Genomic DNA, 16,906 nt, shown 5'->3' on the forward strand with positions numbered 1-16,906 from the left:
ATCCCAAACCACAGTGTTTGTCTGAAGAGGGTAATGGGATGGGGGAGGGCGGTATGGAGGGATTGCCTATTAGCAAACAGTTGTTCTGGGAAATAGGTGCAGAGAGACAGTATGTTCTGAAATCCTAGAAGAAAAGTAAACTCACCGGGAAGGACATAATTTCTTTTTGTTCTTGAACTTCACACAGCCATGTTGGGCCTTTTCATCCAAACAATCTTGAAGATTGATACCCCAAAACACTGACCAGAATCCCTGCTGGGACTTCTAATGGCTTAAACAGTCAAGGATAGCTTAAGAAGCTGGAATACTTGGGAAGAAAGAACCGATTTAAGTTGATTCTGTCCTATCAATTCCTTTATCTGAACTACAGACAATCTCCCTAGGGAAACACTGCCTAAATCCCCCAGGAAAAAACAGCAGTTCACAGGTGCTGTGAGCAGGCGAGAGCAAGAGAGCGTTCCGGGCTTTGCAGCGGCATTTGGAGGGAGACAGGGGCGCACACTTGCTATCTTCTCCCTCAGAACAGGTGGAAGCAGGCGCCGCGGGGAGTGCCACACTCTCTGTTCACTGCAGAGCTGAATCTGGATTTCTTTAAGCCACGAGCAGTTTATACCCAAGCAATCATGTTGTCTTTCGTGAGAATTTATCTCCTCTGTGAAATCAATTGTTACAGACTTAGCCTCATCAAATCATCTGATTTTCTGTCCTAGTGTAGTGAGTCAAGTAAACCAAATGGGCGGATAATTTTGGCTCTCCATCCATCTCTGCAGAGTCCTCCTGGGAAATCTCCCTCCCCCACCCTGGCGCACCTACGTTTTCCTAACCATGCTATTTCACAAGAGAGAGACTGAAATGGGCAAGGAGACATGGTAGCAACACCTAGGAAACAACTGTAATACACAGCCTAACAACCACGTGATGGTAAATGTGCTTGGACTGAGAGAGGGGAGGAAAGGAAGACAGCAGCTCAGAAACAGACCTCTGGCTCCAAGATGTGGATTTATAGACTTTGAGGATATCAATTGTTCTTTTAGTAGCTAAAGATAGACTCTAGTCAACTCCTCAACAAGGGGACAGATGAGGCTTACCGTTCCAGTTCTATAGAGGGCAATAAATAGCACTGAGATATCATGAGCTCACTATTAATAGCTGCAAAAATTCTCAAATCTTGTTCTGATCCATACAAATGAAGTCATGCTAGCCAAAAACAGAAGGAAAAATTTAGGAAGAGACATAAAATTCTAGCTTTTGGATCTCCTTTAACTTATATCAATGTTATCTGAAGAACAGAAAACCTGTAATGTGTTATTAAGACTTAGGATCCTGAATCTAGTTATGGGTACAAAGCATTTTTTAACAAAAGAAATAAGATTGTAAAAATAAAGTGCCATTTATAATTCAATCTCTATACTGTTGAGATGTTGCTTTTTAAAGGACAATGTTACAGAATTTAGCTCTATTTGATTCAAACAACATCCTACTGGGACCAAGGACCTAGGTTTCTGGGTTCAGAATGCTCTTTTTTCTTTAGTTAACAAAATTTGTATTAACAACTTTGTTTTTCTTAACAAATGGCATAAATTGTATCATTTCCATATGGCAGAGGAGGACAATGCAACTACCATCCAACCTGCCCCTGCTGACATTAATGCCTACAAAGCTCCAGGAACCACACAAGAGCACCTGACCACATTTTTACTTGTTTTTTAAAAAATGTAAATGCATGTATGTATGTATGTATGCATGTATGTATTTTGCACACATTTGTAGTTTGCTGGGGACCAAACCCTGGCCTTAGGATCACTGGGCAAGCACTGTTCTACTGTGCTAACTCCTTCGCACCAGAACTATGTTTTAATTAAACAGATGTCAATATGAAGACAAAGATGTCAAAATGTCTACCACTCCATTTCCTAAACACAGTGCAGAAGTGTGTTCATGCAGCCACTACTGATGCCCTCCGGGGGGCCACATGGTCATCAGACGGTGACTGGCATGTTCACATCTGTCTCTACATTAGGAAGGAGGTGGCGCTGAAAGAGAGGGTGGAGAAGGATGGACGGACAGAAGGACTGACACTGATCAAGATAAGGTATACAATTTCTTTCTTTTTCCAACAGAACCAAGCCTGGGGCGTACGCGGGCCTCCTTGGAAGGATGCTCCGTGGACTCGGTGGGCACAAAGTCAGGTAACACACCCAGGCCCTGTCCGAAGGCGCAGCGGCCAAAAACGCAGCGGCCAAAGACGCAGTGGCCAAAGACGCAGCGGCCAAAGACGCAGCGGCCAAAGACGCAGCGGCCAAAGACGCAGCGCGGCCGGTGTTTGGGTATTTCATGTATAAGCCTCGTTGCACTCGGTTCCTTAACTCGGTCCAGAGGACGACATGCTTTCATAAGAGCCTCGCCGCCTGTGCTCGGGAGAGTGGCCGCCTCCTTTTCCAGCCCGGATCCGGATCTGCTGCGCCACGTTCCGTGCAGACCCGACCTTCGGGCGCAGGCCCGGGCACCGCCGCCTGCGCAGCACTCGTTTAAACACTTTCTACAAACAACTGGAGTCTAAGCAGGGCTTCCTACGGAAACACTGAGAGAAAGGCACAGAAAGGGAGAAGCTAATCCCAACCCCTTTCCACTCAAGAGTGGGAAAGCACAGCGCCCAGCCGCGAGAAGAAGAGCCACCCTTTTCTGAACCTAAGCGCAGCACCCAGGGGCTGGTGCAGCGCCCTGGACGCGCTGGGACACGCGGAGCAGGGAGACGCCCTTCCACCTGCAGCGCACGGGCCGAGGGCGCAGGACACGGGCCGGCGGACAGGCTCCGTCCTGAGCGGGCCCCAGCGCGCAGGACACAGGGGGAGGTGGACAGGCTCCGTCCTGAGCGGGCCCGAGGGCGCAGGACACGGGGGGAGGTGGACAGGCTCCGTCCTGAGCGGGCCCCAGCGCGCAGGACACGGGGGGAGGTGGACAGGCTCCGTCCTGAGCGGGCCCGAGGGCGCAGGACAGGGGTGAGGTGGACAGGCTCCGTCCTGAGCGGGCCCCAGCGCGCTGTCAGGGATGAAGGCCGGATTCTAACAGACAGCAATGTGGGCAGTGTGGAGGAGAGCTCGGGGGCTCCGTGGGCCGCCCCGCCCCGGGCGGAACCAGAGCGGACAGACCCGGGACCCACCAGACTCCCACAGAGCCTATTATGCGCCAGGACGCCTTCTAGAAAGGGCTGTTACATGAGCAGTTCTCACACACCGAATGAGGAGGACTGCAGACCAGCTGTTAACTCGATAGCAAGGCCTGAGCCATAGGCCTGCATCAGGAAATGCCCCGCCTGATTCCAGATCTGCTCTGGGATTTGAGAAAGGTGGACTTTCTTTCCAACTGAAGGCAGTCCTGAGTCCTACCCGCATGCCCTGCTCCCCAGAGAAGAAGCCTCTCTTCTGTAGTTAGGTCTCTGGATCGCATCAGCTTCAGAACCAAAAAGCTTCGGTTTCAATGTCCACACAAGGAGAACAAACTGTACCTTAGAGTTTAGGAGCCAGGACCATCCCAAAGTCCATTCCTTACAAAAAAAAGATGGACTGAATTAAAATCTTAACAGTAGCAAAGAAAATGGACTGGTACATTCCTACCTAATCAACGGTAATGGAGATTAGTACTCGAGTGGAAGGTGGGACTAAAAAAAAAAAAAAAAAAAAAAAAAAAGGACTACAATGAAGCACCAAGGAAGAGTCCGTACAGACAGAAATTAGGAGGCTCAAGGTTCCAGGCACACCCCGTCCAGCAGTTAGCGAGACCCAAACTCAGTCTGGGCCTGTAATCTTGTTACTCAACAGGTGTAATGGGGAGGATTTCATTCCAAGACTGGTCCTGAGCAAAAAGCAAGTGTAACAAAAGCAAGAAATGCTAGAGTCATGGCTAAATGGTAGAGTACCTGTGCAGAAAATACAAGGCTCCAAGTCAAAACCATAATGTTTACCAGACAGGAAGCTGAGCTGAATTTTAAACTGATGTTCCAAAGAACAATGAAGATTCATCCTCACCTCACTATACAAAGCTAAAAGAACCTTGATATTAAAACCAGCCAGTGACAGCACACATTAAAAAAAAAAAGATATTCATGGGTAAATCTCCTTTACAACATAAATGTAAAAGCCTACATGAAATGCTAGCACACTTTAGCCGCAGATGCATTATATCATGACGTAGCTTTAATGCCAGGAGATCAAGGATGGTTTTAACACTAAAGGGCCTACGAGTGCATTTCATCACATACAGAGATGAAAGGAAATGAAATCATACAATCTTCTAGGTGGAGGTACTGATAAGATTCAACGTCTGTCCAGGCTCTTAAAGTATAAACAGACAGTCTTAATAACTAGGAACGTGAAGAATATTTTTCACCTGGTAACCGCTATCTAGGTCAGTATTCAACCGTAAAGCACTTAAAAATAATCCTCTTTAAAATCAAGGAAAAAGATAAGGAAGTCCACGGGCATTCAAAGGGAAGTGCTTATTAGTTATAGGGGTGTGTGTCCCCACAGGGCTCTCTGAGAAGAGCTGGAAGAGTTCGCTATTAGTACTGTTTTAGAACTTGTAGACTTTATAAAGTCTAGCGTTTTCTTGTGTTGGCAACACCCACAAACACGCTTTCACATGTTCCAAAAGTGCGTGTTTTCACATCGTCCTAAGTTCTTTCATAGCCTGAAGTCCTCGGGGAGACAGGGTTCTCGTCTGCGGGCCCCCAGGCAGGCCGAGGGCCACGCCTGCCCCTCACGATACTCGGGCTCCCCAGCTCCCTCTGCGGAGTTCTTCACTGCCATGAACACTGCACCCCGCCTGGCTGCAGATGGAGCACAGCGAGCCCTCTCCCTAAGGTCCCTTCTTATTCTTGTTCATCTTCAGTGCTGCTCACGAGCTACATTCTAAAAGCACCATGTTGGTCCTCTGTCTCCCCTTAATTCTTCAAATGGTTTGTTCTTGTGGCTTTTCCAAGTATTTCTGCGTGATGAGTCACTCTGAGCAACTGACTGGGAATGTGGGAAGAAGTCTTCTTTTGCTGTTTTGATTAACTGTGTGCTTGACCCTGGGCCACTCACTGAACCTAATCAAACAACTGTATTCATTGCTAAATAAAGATGAAACACAGCCTGGAAATATGGGTTAAAATTAGACCTTGCCACCTACTGACTCACTCTCTTACTAACTTACTCATTCAAATTAGATTTTTTTCCTGGAACATCTCTCTTTGGAGAAAATCTCCTTTGTTATCCTTGCCTACTTGTAACCCATTTACATCTCTCTCCCCAGTTCTGTGTTGCCTCTCCATTTTCTTATTTCATCTGTAAATTTCACTTTACTGGCTACAGCACCAAGGGTGACCAGAACCTATCGCAAACATGAAGAAAAGTAGAGCTCCACAAAGCCCGCGTGCAGGTTCCTCGCTGGGTCCTGAGGCTGTGTTGTGTGAACTTGGAAAAGTCAGAGAACCTGTCTTAACCTCTGCTTTCTAATTTCTAATGGCAGCCACACACATCATCTCTAAACCGCATGATCAGCTAATAAAAATGCCAAGGTCGGCCAGTGTGGGTATTGCCTTTGAGAAACTTTACAGCTTTACTTTAGCTGAATAATTCTGCTCACTGAATTTGGGCATTGTTCATAGGTTTTAGGGGGAAATCACTGAAATTGCCATCAACTATGCAGTATGTAAATAATCAAGGTGAGGAAGACCTCACGGCAGCAAAATGCAGCTTGAAGAACGGGCACCGCATGAGTTCATACCCACTGAAAGCACAGGGGGTAAAACCAGCCGGCCCCCGAGGAGCTCCCCTACCACACCTCAGCCTCGAGGAGTCAGCACCCACACCAGGAGTTAAAAATGTTAACAAGTGAAAGGAAAGCAGAGGGACATGCCAACAAAGCCATGCAGAAATTCAAGGAAAAACCATCCAGATGAAAGTCTGCTTCATAGTCTTACCTCTGCTCTGTATTAAAGAGTGCAAAGATGTGTTTGCTAGACATAAAACTCTTTTCCACATCCCGGACTTTCAGGTTGTCCAAAGGAAGCATGTATTTCTTTTCCTTTTCCTGTTGCGGGTGGGGGGGGGGGGAAGAAATGGGGAGAGAGAAGTTATTAATGCAAGACCAAGCCAATGACAACACACCACTGAGTGTTTGACACTTGATTACCCTATCCTGATACCATCAAACACTATTTTGATACTAGCTACTGAGGAATACAAGTCATCTGAGACAAAAGTCTCCAGTGATTCTCAACACGTGGGTTGGAAAAATGAGGGAGGGGAAGGGAGAGAGGCCGGGAAGGGCCCAGAGAGGAGAAAACACATGGTGCTCTGTCCTCTCCCTGGTGTGCGTCCTCTTAGATGTTTCTGAATGTTAGTTTGATATTAAGAATTTAGCCATCTGTTAATATTTAACAAAAATGTTCTGGTCCTAATTCAACGAGAAATGGCAGATGGATTTCATTTCGTGTTTTATTTGCAGCCTAAGCAGTTTTGATAGCCAGTGTTGGCAGGGGAGTGGGAAGCCCAGGACCCCAGTGTGAAAATACCCCCGGAAACGATGCGAGGGCACTCCCCTCGTCTGGTCTAGACCAAAAATGCAGATCCGGAGAAAGAACCCCCTCCTAAAACCCATCAAGGCATGGAAAAGGATCCATTGGAATAAGACTGATAGGAATTAGAACAAGTCCTCTTTTAGCATAGCATGAACAAGTCTTTAAGAACAATACGTATCCTGGAAAGGTGAGGGTTGCAAATATATGAGACTCAAAGAATTGTTGGAAGCCTTTGCTCTCAGGAAAGTGGCTCAGAGGCAACATCATCCTATGCATAAATGCTTAACAACCAGCATAATAAGAGAGAGCCAGAAATCTAGTAAATACCTACTCCAGGGCATGCTAGCACTGTGCTTGTTAAATAGCAATCCTCTGGATGAGGAAAAAAGTAGGACCCCCGAGGAGTCATAGTTATAACTTTTAGTGCACAGCTCTTAATGCCTCGGGAAGTGGGCACAATGCACGCATGTTTGAGATAAGCTTGGCAGTTGCTAGAGCGTCCAGCCGGCCCCCTGAGCATCTGCAGGCTAGCAGAGCTGTTCTGCGCTCCTGAGCCAGGCTGTGGTGGGGGACTATCACTGCCTGGCCATTGCCTACTCTTAGTCAGCAAACATGGCAGAGCACATCAGGCTAGTGTCAAGAAGGCCTCATACTTGACCACAAAAAGAAGGCAGCATGGAAGAGATGACTGGAAAAGCTGGAAGAAGCTCCTTGGAGAACAAAATGGCTGTGCTGGCAGACAACATCTTTCGAGAAGAGAAAAAACAACAACAGAAACCAAATGGGAGTGGAGGAAGCCAGGGGAAGCGTGTCCAGTGTGTCCTTGTACAAAACAAGCAAAGGCTTGCTCAACTGCAAGATGCACAACGTAAGCAAGTGAAGTGCCACAGTTGAGTCCAACTTACTTAAAACACAAGTCCACCTATTTTAGGGCAGCCTTCTAAAATACCAGACTCTAGACTGAATGAAAACCTATCCAATACATAATCAAATGAAAATGCTTCAGACCCAGGGAACATTTTTTTATTGGATGTTTTTCAATGCCCTAAATTTAAACAGCTGGATTTTTTTAATGCACCATCCTATTCAGTCTTTTGAAATGATGGATTTGCTTTTTAATGGGAAATCTGCATTTCATTGTAAAGATGGAACACAATGACCTTGGCTGGCTTTCTATAGAAGCAGGATCCCTTTTGTGCTGCATTCTTTAGCATATAGTGAAGACAAAAAATCCAGTTCAGTGCATGTCAGATATTAAGCACTGGACACACACACCACAAACACACACACATACACACACCCCCATGAACATGGAAAATGCCCTCTTCATTTCCCATTTACTAAATGTCATTTCTTAAAGGCTTTTGAGGACACATTGCTAAATTATTTCATAATCACAAGTTTTGAGACTGACAAAGAAGAAGAAAAAGTATTCAGACTGATTTGTTTAATTAAAGTTCTAAGTCAAACAGAATTACACCAAGCAGCAGCAACTCGAAGCACTGAAACAATATATCATGGACAGTTCTAAAGATCTTGGTGGTTTAAAGAAAAAATGACATCCTGCTAAAGGGAAAATAAAACAAAAGAGTCTTGAATCTGAAATAGCTCAAGTAAAACAAAAGGCACAGAGCGGCAGGACAGATTCAAGAACGATGGCTTCCAAAATGCAGTGTGTCTCCACATCAGCCTGAGTCAGGAACTTGCCAAATGATCTTTGTCAGTTCTATTCAGTAGCCTACTAACTGCTTTCCAATACGAGCCACCGAACAGACAGCTAGTGAGCACCATGAAGCAGGCGGACTGGCACCTGAGATGTTCATGGATGTTAAATGAAGATTTAGTACGAAGCAATAAAAGCGAAGCATCTCATTAATACCTTATGTTAGTTGTCTAGTGAAATGACAGTATTTTTAAAGGTTGGGATAACGTATTCTTAATCATGATTTCTCTCTTTTTGGTTTACCCTGATGGATATAGTTGCTAGGGAATTTCAACTAACACTGGCCCTTTTCTCCCTCCCCGCGTCTGTCCCAGCACTGTTCCCCCGGACGGCCCTGTTTCTGGTACTAGGCCACCGCTCCTTCTCCAGTCACACCTGAACCCTCCCCATCCATCCTTCAGCTCACTCATGACATCGTAACAATTTATTTTTCAGGCAGGGCATCGCCCAGGGCCAGCCTGGACTGTGATCTGCCACCTGTGGCCACACTGTAGCTTGGATCGCCACACCTAGCTTACTGCTTATTAACTTATTGTCCTGAGCTGGCCTCAGACCTCATCCTTACAAAATTAGCCATGCCCGCCTGGCCGCACACACAGAGAACATAGACGTGTATTTATATGCTAAAACGTGCGCCAGCAAACCCTAATCTCAAAAAAGCATGTGGCTGTGTGTTAAACTGCTTCAGCGGTTTGCTCGGCTGTTGTATGATGTGTAATGCACTCACACCATTTCTCAGGCTAGCAAATGGCAAGGTTAGAGCCAGGCCCCGTGACACACTGGCAGGGCTGGCAGGGGCCGACCACGGCTTGGCGGACACTTCTCAGGGGACGCGCCATGGTACTCCTGTCGCTCTCCTGTGTGGCTCTCCCGTGTAGCTCTCCCGTGTGTCTCCTGTGTGTCTCCCGTGTGTCTCCCGTGTTTCCCGTGTGTCTCCCGTGTGTGTCTCCCGTGTGTGTCTCCCGTGTGTCTCCCGTGTGTGTCCCGTGTGTGTCTCCCGTGTGTGTCTCCCGTGTGTGTCTCCCGTGTGTGTCTCCCGTGTGTGTCTCCCGTGTGTCTCCCGTGTGTGTCTCCCGTGTGTCTCCCGTGTGTGTCTCTCCCGTGTGTCTCCCGTGTGTCTCCTGTGTGTGTCTCCTGTGTGTCTCCCGTGTGTCCTGTGTGTGTTTCCCGTGTGTCTCCCGTGTGTGTCCCGTGTGTCTCCCGTGTGTGTCCCGTGTGTGTCTCCCGTGTGTGTCTCCCATGTGTCTCCCGTGTGTCTCCCGTGTGTGTCTCTGGTGTGTGTCTCCCGTGTGTCTCCCGTGTGTGTCTCCCGTGTGTCTCCCGTGTGTGTCTCTCCCGTGTGTGTCTCTCCCGTGTGTCTCCTGTGTGTGTCTCCTGTGTGTCTCCCGTGTGTCCCGTGTGTTTCCCGTGTGTCTCCCGTGTGTCTCCCGTGTGTCTCCCGTGTGTCCCGTGTGTGTCTCCCGTGTGTGTCTCCCATGTGTCTCCCGTGTGTCTCCCGTGTGTGTCTCTCCCGTGTGTGTCTCCCATGTGTGTCTCCCGTGTGTGTCTCCCATGTGTCTCTCTCCCATGTGTGTCCCGTGTGTGTCTCCCGTGTGTGTCTCCCGTGTGTCTCCCGTGTCTCTCGTGTGTGTCTCCCGTGTGTGTCTCCCGTGTGTCTCCCGTGTGTGTCTCCCGTGTGTGTCTCTCCCGTGTGTGTCTCCCGTGTGTGTCTCCCGTGTGTGTCTCCCATGTGTCTCTCTCCCATGTGTGTCCCGTGTGTGTCTCCCGTGTGTGTCTCCCGTGTGTCTCCCGTGTCTCTCGTGTGTGTCTCCCGTGTGTGTCTCCCGTGTGTCTCCCGTGTGTGTCTCCCGTGTGTGTCTCTCCCGTGTGTGTCTCCCGTGTGTGTCTCCCGTGTGTGTTTCCCGTGTGTCTCCCGTGTCTCCCGTGTGTGTCTCCCGTGTATCCCGTGTGTGTCTCCCGTGTGTCTCTCGTGTGTGTCTCCCGTGTGTCTCCCATGTGTGTCTCCCATGCGTCTCCCATGTGTGGCTCTCCCATGTCGTTCTCATGTGTCACTCTCGTGTGCACTTGCACAGCATCTGACCTCACGCCCATGGAGAAGTGTGCGTCCACTGGAGCCCCCCCCCGTGATGGTGAGGGCATTCGCGTGCTTGGCCTCCCAGTGATGTGTGCAGAGCGTGCGTGAGGCAGCGCCGTGACAGCCCAGGCCCCCGTGGCCGGATGACGGCTCACCAAGCACTTGACCCAAAGACGGCGTTGTCCACGGTGGGAGAGTCCTGCTCAGGCAGCTACAAATGCTCTGCCAACGCTGGGATCTGCTTGCTGCACCAAAGATAATGACAATGACGTCGGGCAATGCTTTTTTCCTCACTGAGTTTACTTTTTCCCCTTGAATCATGATAATGAGACACTGGAGAGTATTTTTTTCCCCCACAGTTGTTCTTTTTCTCCTCCTTGAAAGCAGGAAAGCAAAGACATTATCCTGGATCCCAGGAAGGGATCTGGGCCCAGACATGTGCCATGGCCCATGTGTCACTGCAAGCTCTCCACGCTCGGACTGACTGGCACATGCGGGATGGAAAGCATGCATATTCATTGTGTGCCTCACTCCAGCCCCGCTCTCTGAAGCACGGCTGCCTCTCGGAATAAAGTCAAACTCTTCAAGCTGTCCCCTGCAGCCGCTTGGGACTCTGTTTCTCAGGAAAGCCAACGGTGCTTTTAAGTGAAACGTTTTCATTTTCTACATGGAACATTCCAGATCATAGCCTCTTGTCACTCTCAACTATTCCTCCGTTGGCAGCATTTTCCCTAATGTAGCACTCGACTTCCCTTACAATCCCTGCAAACCATGATCCCGCGGAGCAAAGGCTTCAGTGACGCTTCATACAAAAATAGTATCGCTCTCAGCATCTGTCTTCTTGTTTTCTTCCCATTCCATATTTTGAAATCAGCAGAGTCCCTTAAAAATAGGCTCAGATACGAAAGTCTAATGCATTGCGTAGATTTGAAGGTGGAGCTCCTCCGACTCACACGGGCCACGGGCCGGGGGTGGGGGGGAGGACACCACCTGGGGGAGGGGGCCACTGGACCCCCTCTCGCCCCGGCAGCACCTCCAAGGCCTGGTCAAGAAACGCGTTTGAGGCCTGCACACAAGAAAGTCCAGATACCTCGTCCACAGTCTAGACCATGTGCGAATCTTATTCTCCGAGTGTGTCCCGGGGCTGGGACTCCGCCCTGGCATACAGCTGCCTGGAACTTGCTTGCCTCTTTTCTTATTTCTCCCCTACTGATTATCGCTCCATCTTGCTCCCCTAACTAAGCAATCTCTGGAGCCACAGGCATAATTTCCTGAGCCTTCCAGTTCAGTGACCCCCTGCCCTGCCCTGCCTACCTGGCTGAGAACGCACCTGGCCCAGGTTTACAAACATTCCCCCCCCCCCCCCCCGCAGCTCTGTGGCGGCCTGGCCCTCACACACACACACCCTGCCCTCCACTGCCTCCTGCGGGACCCCAGCCCAGGCTGGTCCCATGAGGCTACTGGCACAATTCACTCTCTGTGATGTGAGACTCCTGTCTCATTTCCCAAGCACACAAGTGTGTCACCCGGATGAGCGGATGCTTTGCCTTTTCAACTCCACGACAAACTCCTATGGACAGAAGCAAATCTGGGGCCACCATCACCCAGCGAGGGCTGATCACTGCACCAGTTTATGCTCTGCTGCTCTGACTTTGCTACCCGGCCATAAGCTCATTAACGTGGGATGGTAGTAGACAGTCAGAAAACACGGTGCTAGATTAGGATGCAGAGATGATAAGTGACTTGTGAAATAATCAAAATACCAAGGTGAAAAGAGAGAGTTTTATAAAAATACTGACAATGCCAGAATACTAGTTCCACATGCTGTTGAAAACTAAGACCTGGTGTTTCTTGCTATTAAGAAGTCACAACTATAGAGCTGCATAAGTATGAAACGCTCTTCACCCTGCTTTAATCAGAACTACATTTTGAATGGTGAAGGACATCTGTGAACCAGCGGGTTGGCTTCTCAATGATATTTCCTTACTTTTTTTTTGTTTTGGTTGGTCCTGGGTCTTTTTTTTTTTGTGGGTCCGTCGTGGGGCCTGAACTCTGGGCCTGAGCACTGTCCCTCAGCTCTTCAGCTCAAGGCTAGCGCTCTACCACTTGAGCCACAGTGCCACTTCTGGCTTTTTTCTTTTTGCTTATGTGGTGCTGAGGAATCAAACCCAGGGCCTCATGCGTGCAAGGCAAGTGCTCTACCACTGAGCCACCTTCCCAGCCCAGTGGTCCTGGGTTTTGAACTCTGGGCCTGGGTGCTGTCCCTCAGCTCTTCAGCTGAGCGAGCATTCTACCACTTGAGCCATGGCACCACTTCCGGTTTTCTAGTGGTTCATTAGAGATTAGTCTCACGGACTTTTCTGCCTGGGCTGGCTTTGAACCGTGATCCTCAGGGCTCAGCCTCCTCAGTAGCTAGGATGACATCGTGAGCCACCGGCACCTGGCTATTCCTTACTTTCTCTCTGGTGCTGAAGAAATTGCTCCTGTCCAGTGGCGTCTCCGGTTAGGCCCAAGGAAAACCCAGTGTCGGGGACAGGGGTCCTCTGGCCTGGGCCAACATGGAGCATCTCCACCAGGCGGGAATAGAACTGGTCATCCGCACATCCCCCACTGGAGGCTGCGCCCGCTTTCTGGCTCCCACCAAGTCTCCAGGGCCCGGTTCAACCTCTGCATCCCCTACACAGCCCTTCCCAACACCACAGGCCTGCCTCCGTCCTCATCCCATTCCAGGGCCCGGTTCAACCTCTGCATCCCCTACACAGCCCTTCCCAACGCCACAGGCCTGCCTCCGTCCTCATCCCATTCCAGGGCCCGGTTCAACCTCTGCATCCCCTACACAGCCCTTCCCAACGCCACAGGCCTGCCTCCATCCTCATCCCATTCCAGGGCCCGGTTCAACCTCTGCATCCCCTACACAGCCCTTCCCGCTGCAGCAAGCCTGCCTCCATCCTCATCCCATTCCAGGGCCCGGTTCAACCTCTGCATCCCCTACACAGCCCTTCCCAACGCCACAGGCCTGCCTCCATCCTCATCCCATTCCAGGGCCCGGTTCAACCTCTGCATCCCCTACACAGCCCTTCCCAACGCCACAGGCCTGCCTCCGTCCTCATCCCATTCCAGGGCCCGGTTCAACCTCTGCATCCCCTACACAGCCCTTCCCAACGCCACAGGCCTGCCTCCGTCCTCATCCCATTCCAGGGCCCGGTTCAACCTCTGCATCCCCTACACAGCCCTTCCCGCTGCAGCAGGCCTGCCTCCATCCTCATCCCATTCTCGAGCAATGATTTGAGGTTGACTTTGCACGGACTGTCCTGTATTTCCAGGCCCATCTAATACCTTCAAAGTGAGGCCTTTCTCTACCCCTATTGACAAAAGCACTAAAGCTGGAGAATGAGAACACAAAAGCTTTTCCCTCAAGTGTTTATGCTTAATCTGTATATTAATCCTTAAAGAAATATTCATATGTAAGCATTTGTGCAAGGCACAAGACTGATAATGATGAGCAAACCAAAGAATACACTGAAAGGTCAAAGCAAAGGTGGTCAGGCTGGCCCCGTGCAGGTTTCCTTCACCTCCCCCAAACTCCCTGTCACAAGGGGAGAAAGGATTTTAAAATTTGATATTGATTCATGAAGAGGAAAAAAATGAGAAGGGCAAAAACAGGAAACCAGGTACCTTCAAAAGGCAGAGACGTATGCGCTGAATTAGCATAAAAGAAGGGCTGCCCCCTTCCCTGAGAGGAGGAGATGGGGGGTGGGGGGGCCACCCACCCGGGCTGTGCTTCGCTTGAAGCACCTGGAATCTCTAAAAGAGAATGCACTGTGGGCGGGAGCAGAGGCGCAGCCAGTGTCCACACAGAAGTAGCTGCAGCCACTGCTAACACAAGGTCACCTTCTCCCCCCACAGCGTCTCATTTCTAACCTCCAGCAGGACACAGGAACACAATACCCCACGGATACTTCAGATTTAGAGGCGCCAGGATGGGTAGGAGAATAAGAGAAATTAGCCGGGTACTGGTGGCTCACGCCTGTCATCCTGGCTACTTGGGAGGCTGAGATCTGAGGATCGCAGGACAAAGCCAGCCCAGGCAGAACAGTCCCCATGAGACTTTTGTTTTATTGTCAGGTGATGTACAGAGGGGTCACAGTTACATAAGTAAGGTAATGAGCACATTTCTTGTCCAATTTGCTACCCCTTCCCTCAATTTTCTCCTACTTGACACTCGTATCCCCATTTAACCACTCAACAACTGGAAGTGGCCGAGTGCTAGCTTTGAGCCCAAAGAGGCTTGGGACAGCACCTCGGCCCTGAGTTCAAGGCCCACAACTGACAATTAAAAAAAGAGAGAGAGAGAGAAATTAGTGAAAGTCTACAATCCTGCCCTGCCCCAGGTCGTCAGCAGCCAGATGGACTTTCCTGTCCCTGCACTGACAGCAGACATTCTCTTAGCCAAGACCCGCAGAAGTAAAAAAATTACTGCAAAAAAGTCTGTATACTCAGAGTTGAATGGAAAAGTCAGCTTGCTTCCTGATCATCTTCTAGGTAGGCCTTGTGTTCTACAAGTCCCCACACAGAGTTTCTAAGGAGCCCAGTGTGATGGCTGGCATTATAGATCACACAAGTCAAGGCGATCTGCCCAGTGGATTCTGGGGTGGGGACCTCAGCACATTCAAAACCTTCTTCCCCTTTCTAATCTTGCTCATCTAGCTCCAGCCCCTGATCCCAGTCGCAGCCAATCAGATACAGTCCTGTCCGCGGGGAAGGTGGCAGGCGCGGGGCGCACGGCCCGGGGTGGCTCTGGCTGGCTCTGGATGCCCGGTGGTGGCTGCCTGAGGTACAGCTTCCCTCCCAGTCGTGGAGGCACACGGGCCTCGGCAGTCTCAGTTCTGGAATTTTCTTTCTGGAACTACTCCTGGAAATTCAAACTAGTTCTATAATGTTTTTTCCTTCTCAATGGTTCTCGGAGCAATTTATCCCCCTTAATAAATGCTTTTCCACTGAATGTAGCCAGAGAAGATTCAGTCAGTAAACTTGTATTTTTAAGACTTGACCAAAATGGAAAAGCAAAACAATAGTAGTAATACTACAGAAATAAAATAAAATCTTATGTGAAGCGTGAGTGTGTGATATATCCTATCATATATGTAGCGTGTATTATATCTACTATATATGTAGTGTTGCAATTCCTGAACTTTTCAAAGAAAGAATCTTGAACCAGGAAAAAATGTGACATACAAGCCTGGCTCACATTGTCATCCTAGCTACTCAGGAGACTGAGATCTGAGGATCTCAGTTCAAAGCCAGCCCGGGCAGGAAAGTCTGTGAGCCTGACGTGGAGCTACAGCTCAGGTGATGGACAGCACGCGGGCTGAGTCCCAGCCCAGCTCATACACAAGAATCACAGTCGATAACATGTTTGTGACATGTGAAGTAACAACTTCCAGTATGCGAAGAGGAAGAGCCTAGTGGCTTCGCAAGGACACAGCCGGTGAAGGAGGGGCAGGACCGGGAGAAGCGCCCGGTGGCATGCCGGCTCGTGCCGGGGTCACCTGGCAGCCCGCCGGGGGGCGGCGCCCTCGAGGCCGCGGGCCGGGGCCTGGCCGGCGCTCCCGCACCAGCACCCGCGTGGGGCCTGGCCGGCGCTCCCGCACCCGCACCCGCGTGGGGCCTGGCCGGCGCTCCCGCACCCGCACCCGCACCCGCGTGGGGCCCTGGCCGGCGCTCCCGCACCCGCACCCGCTCCCGCACCCGCACCCGCACCCGCGTGGGGCCTGGCCGGCGCTCCCGCACCCGCACCCGCGTGGGCCCTGGCCGGCGCTCCCGCACCCGCACCCGCACCCGCACCCGCGTGGGGCCTGGCCAGCGCTCCCGGGGGCCTGGCCGGCGCTCCCGCACCCGCACCCGCGCGGGGCCCTGGCCGGCGCTCCCGCACCCGCACCCGCGCGCCCCCTGGCCGCCCCCCCTCATTGCTGCGCCGCCCGGCAGCTTGCGCGGTTTTTAAAAGAAGACACTTTCGAACCGGGGCCACAGCGGCAGCGCTGCTGTAAAACGCGGGAAAACGCCGCGCGCCTCCGACTCGGGGAGAGGACCCGCGGCCTCGGAACCAAGCTCCCCTGACGGCCCCACGCGCGGACGGGCCACGCAGCGTCACCGCGCTCCCTGTGACGGCGTCACGCACGGACGGGCCACGCAGCGACACCGCGCTCCCCTGACGGCCCCACGCGCGGACGGGCCACGCAGCGTTACCTGCGTGACGGCCCCACGCGCGGACGGGCCACGCAGCGACACCGCGCTCCCTGTGACGGCGTCACGCACGGACGGGCCACGCAGCGTCGCCGCGCTCCCTGTGACGGCGTCACGCACGGACGGGCCACGCAGCGACACCGCGCTCCCCGTGACGGCCTCACGCACGGACGGGCCACGCAGCGTCACCGCGCTCCCCGTGACGGCCCCACGCGCGGACGGGCCACGCAGCGACACCGCGCTCCCTGTGACGGCGTCACGCACGGACGGGCCACGCAGCGTCGCCGCGCTCCCTGTGACGGCG

General features: G+C 51.3%; 1 protein-coding gene across 6 annotated transcripts in view; it reads right to left on the bottom strand.

Moving 5' to 3' along the window:
* LOC138818219 (dynamin-3) overlaps nt 1–16,906 on the bottom strand; it is a 414,072-nt gene that overhangs the window by 126,286 nt on the left and 270,880 nt on the right. For all 6 annotated transcript variants that reach the window (XR_011369011.1, XM_070009224.1, XM_070009221.1 and 3 more), the window contains one exon: nt 5,963–6,072. Coding sequence is in view for 5 of the 6 variants with exons in the window: in XM_070009224.1 (XP_069865325.1) it covers nt 5,963–6,072 (110 nt within the window). In the remaining variant the exon portion in view is untranslated. The remainder of the gene's footprint in view (nt 1–5,962; nt 6,073–16,906) is intronic.

Source organism: Dipodomys merriami, unplaced genomic scaffold (genome assembly GCF_024711535.1).
Source record: "Dipodomys merriami isolate MVZ:Mamm:240054 unplaced genomic scaffold, mDipMer1.0.p SCAF_72, whole genome shotgun sequence".
In the NCBI taxonomy this organism is placed as follows: Eukaryota; Metazoa; Chordata; class Mammalia; order Rodentia; family Heteromyidae; genus Dipodomys; species Dipodomys merriami.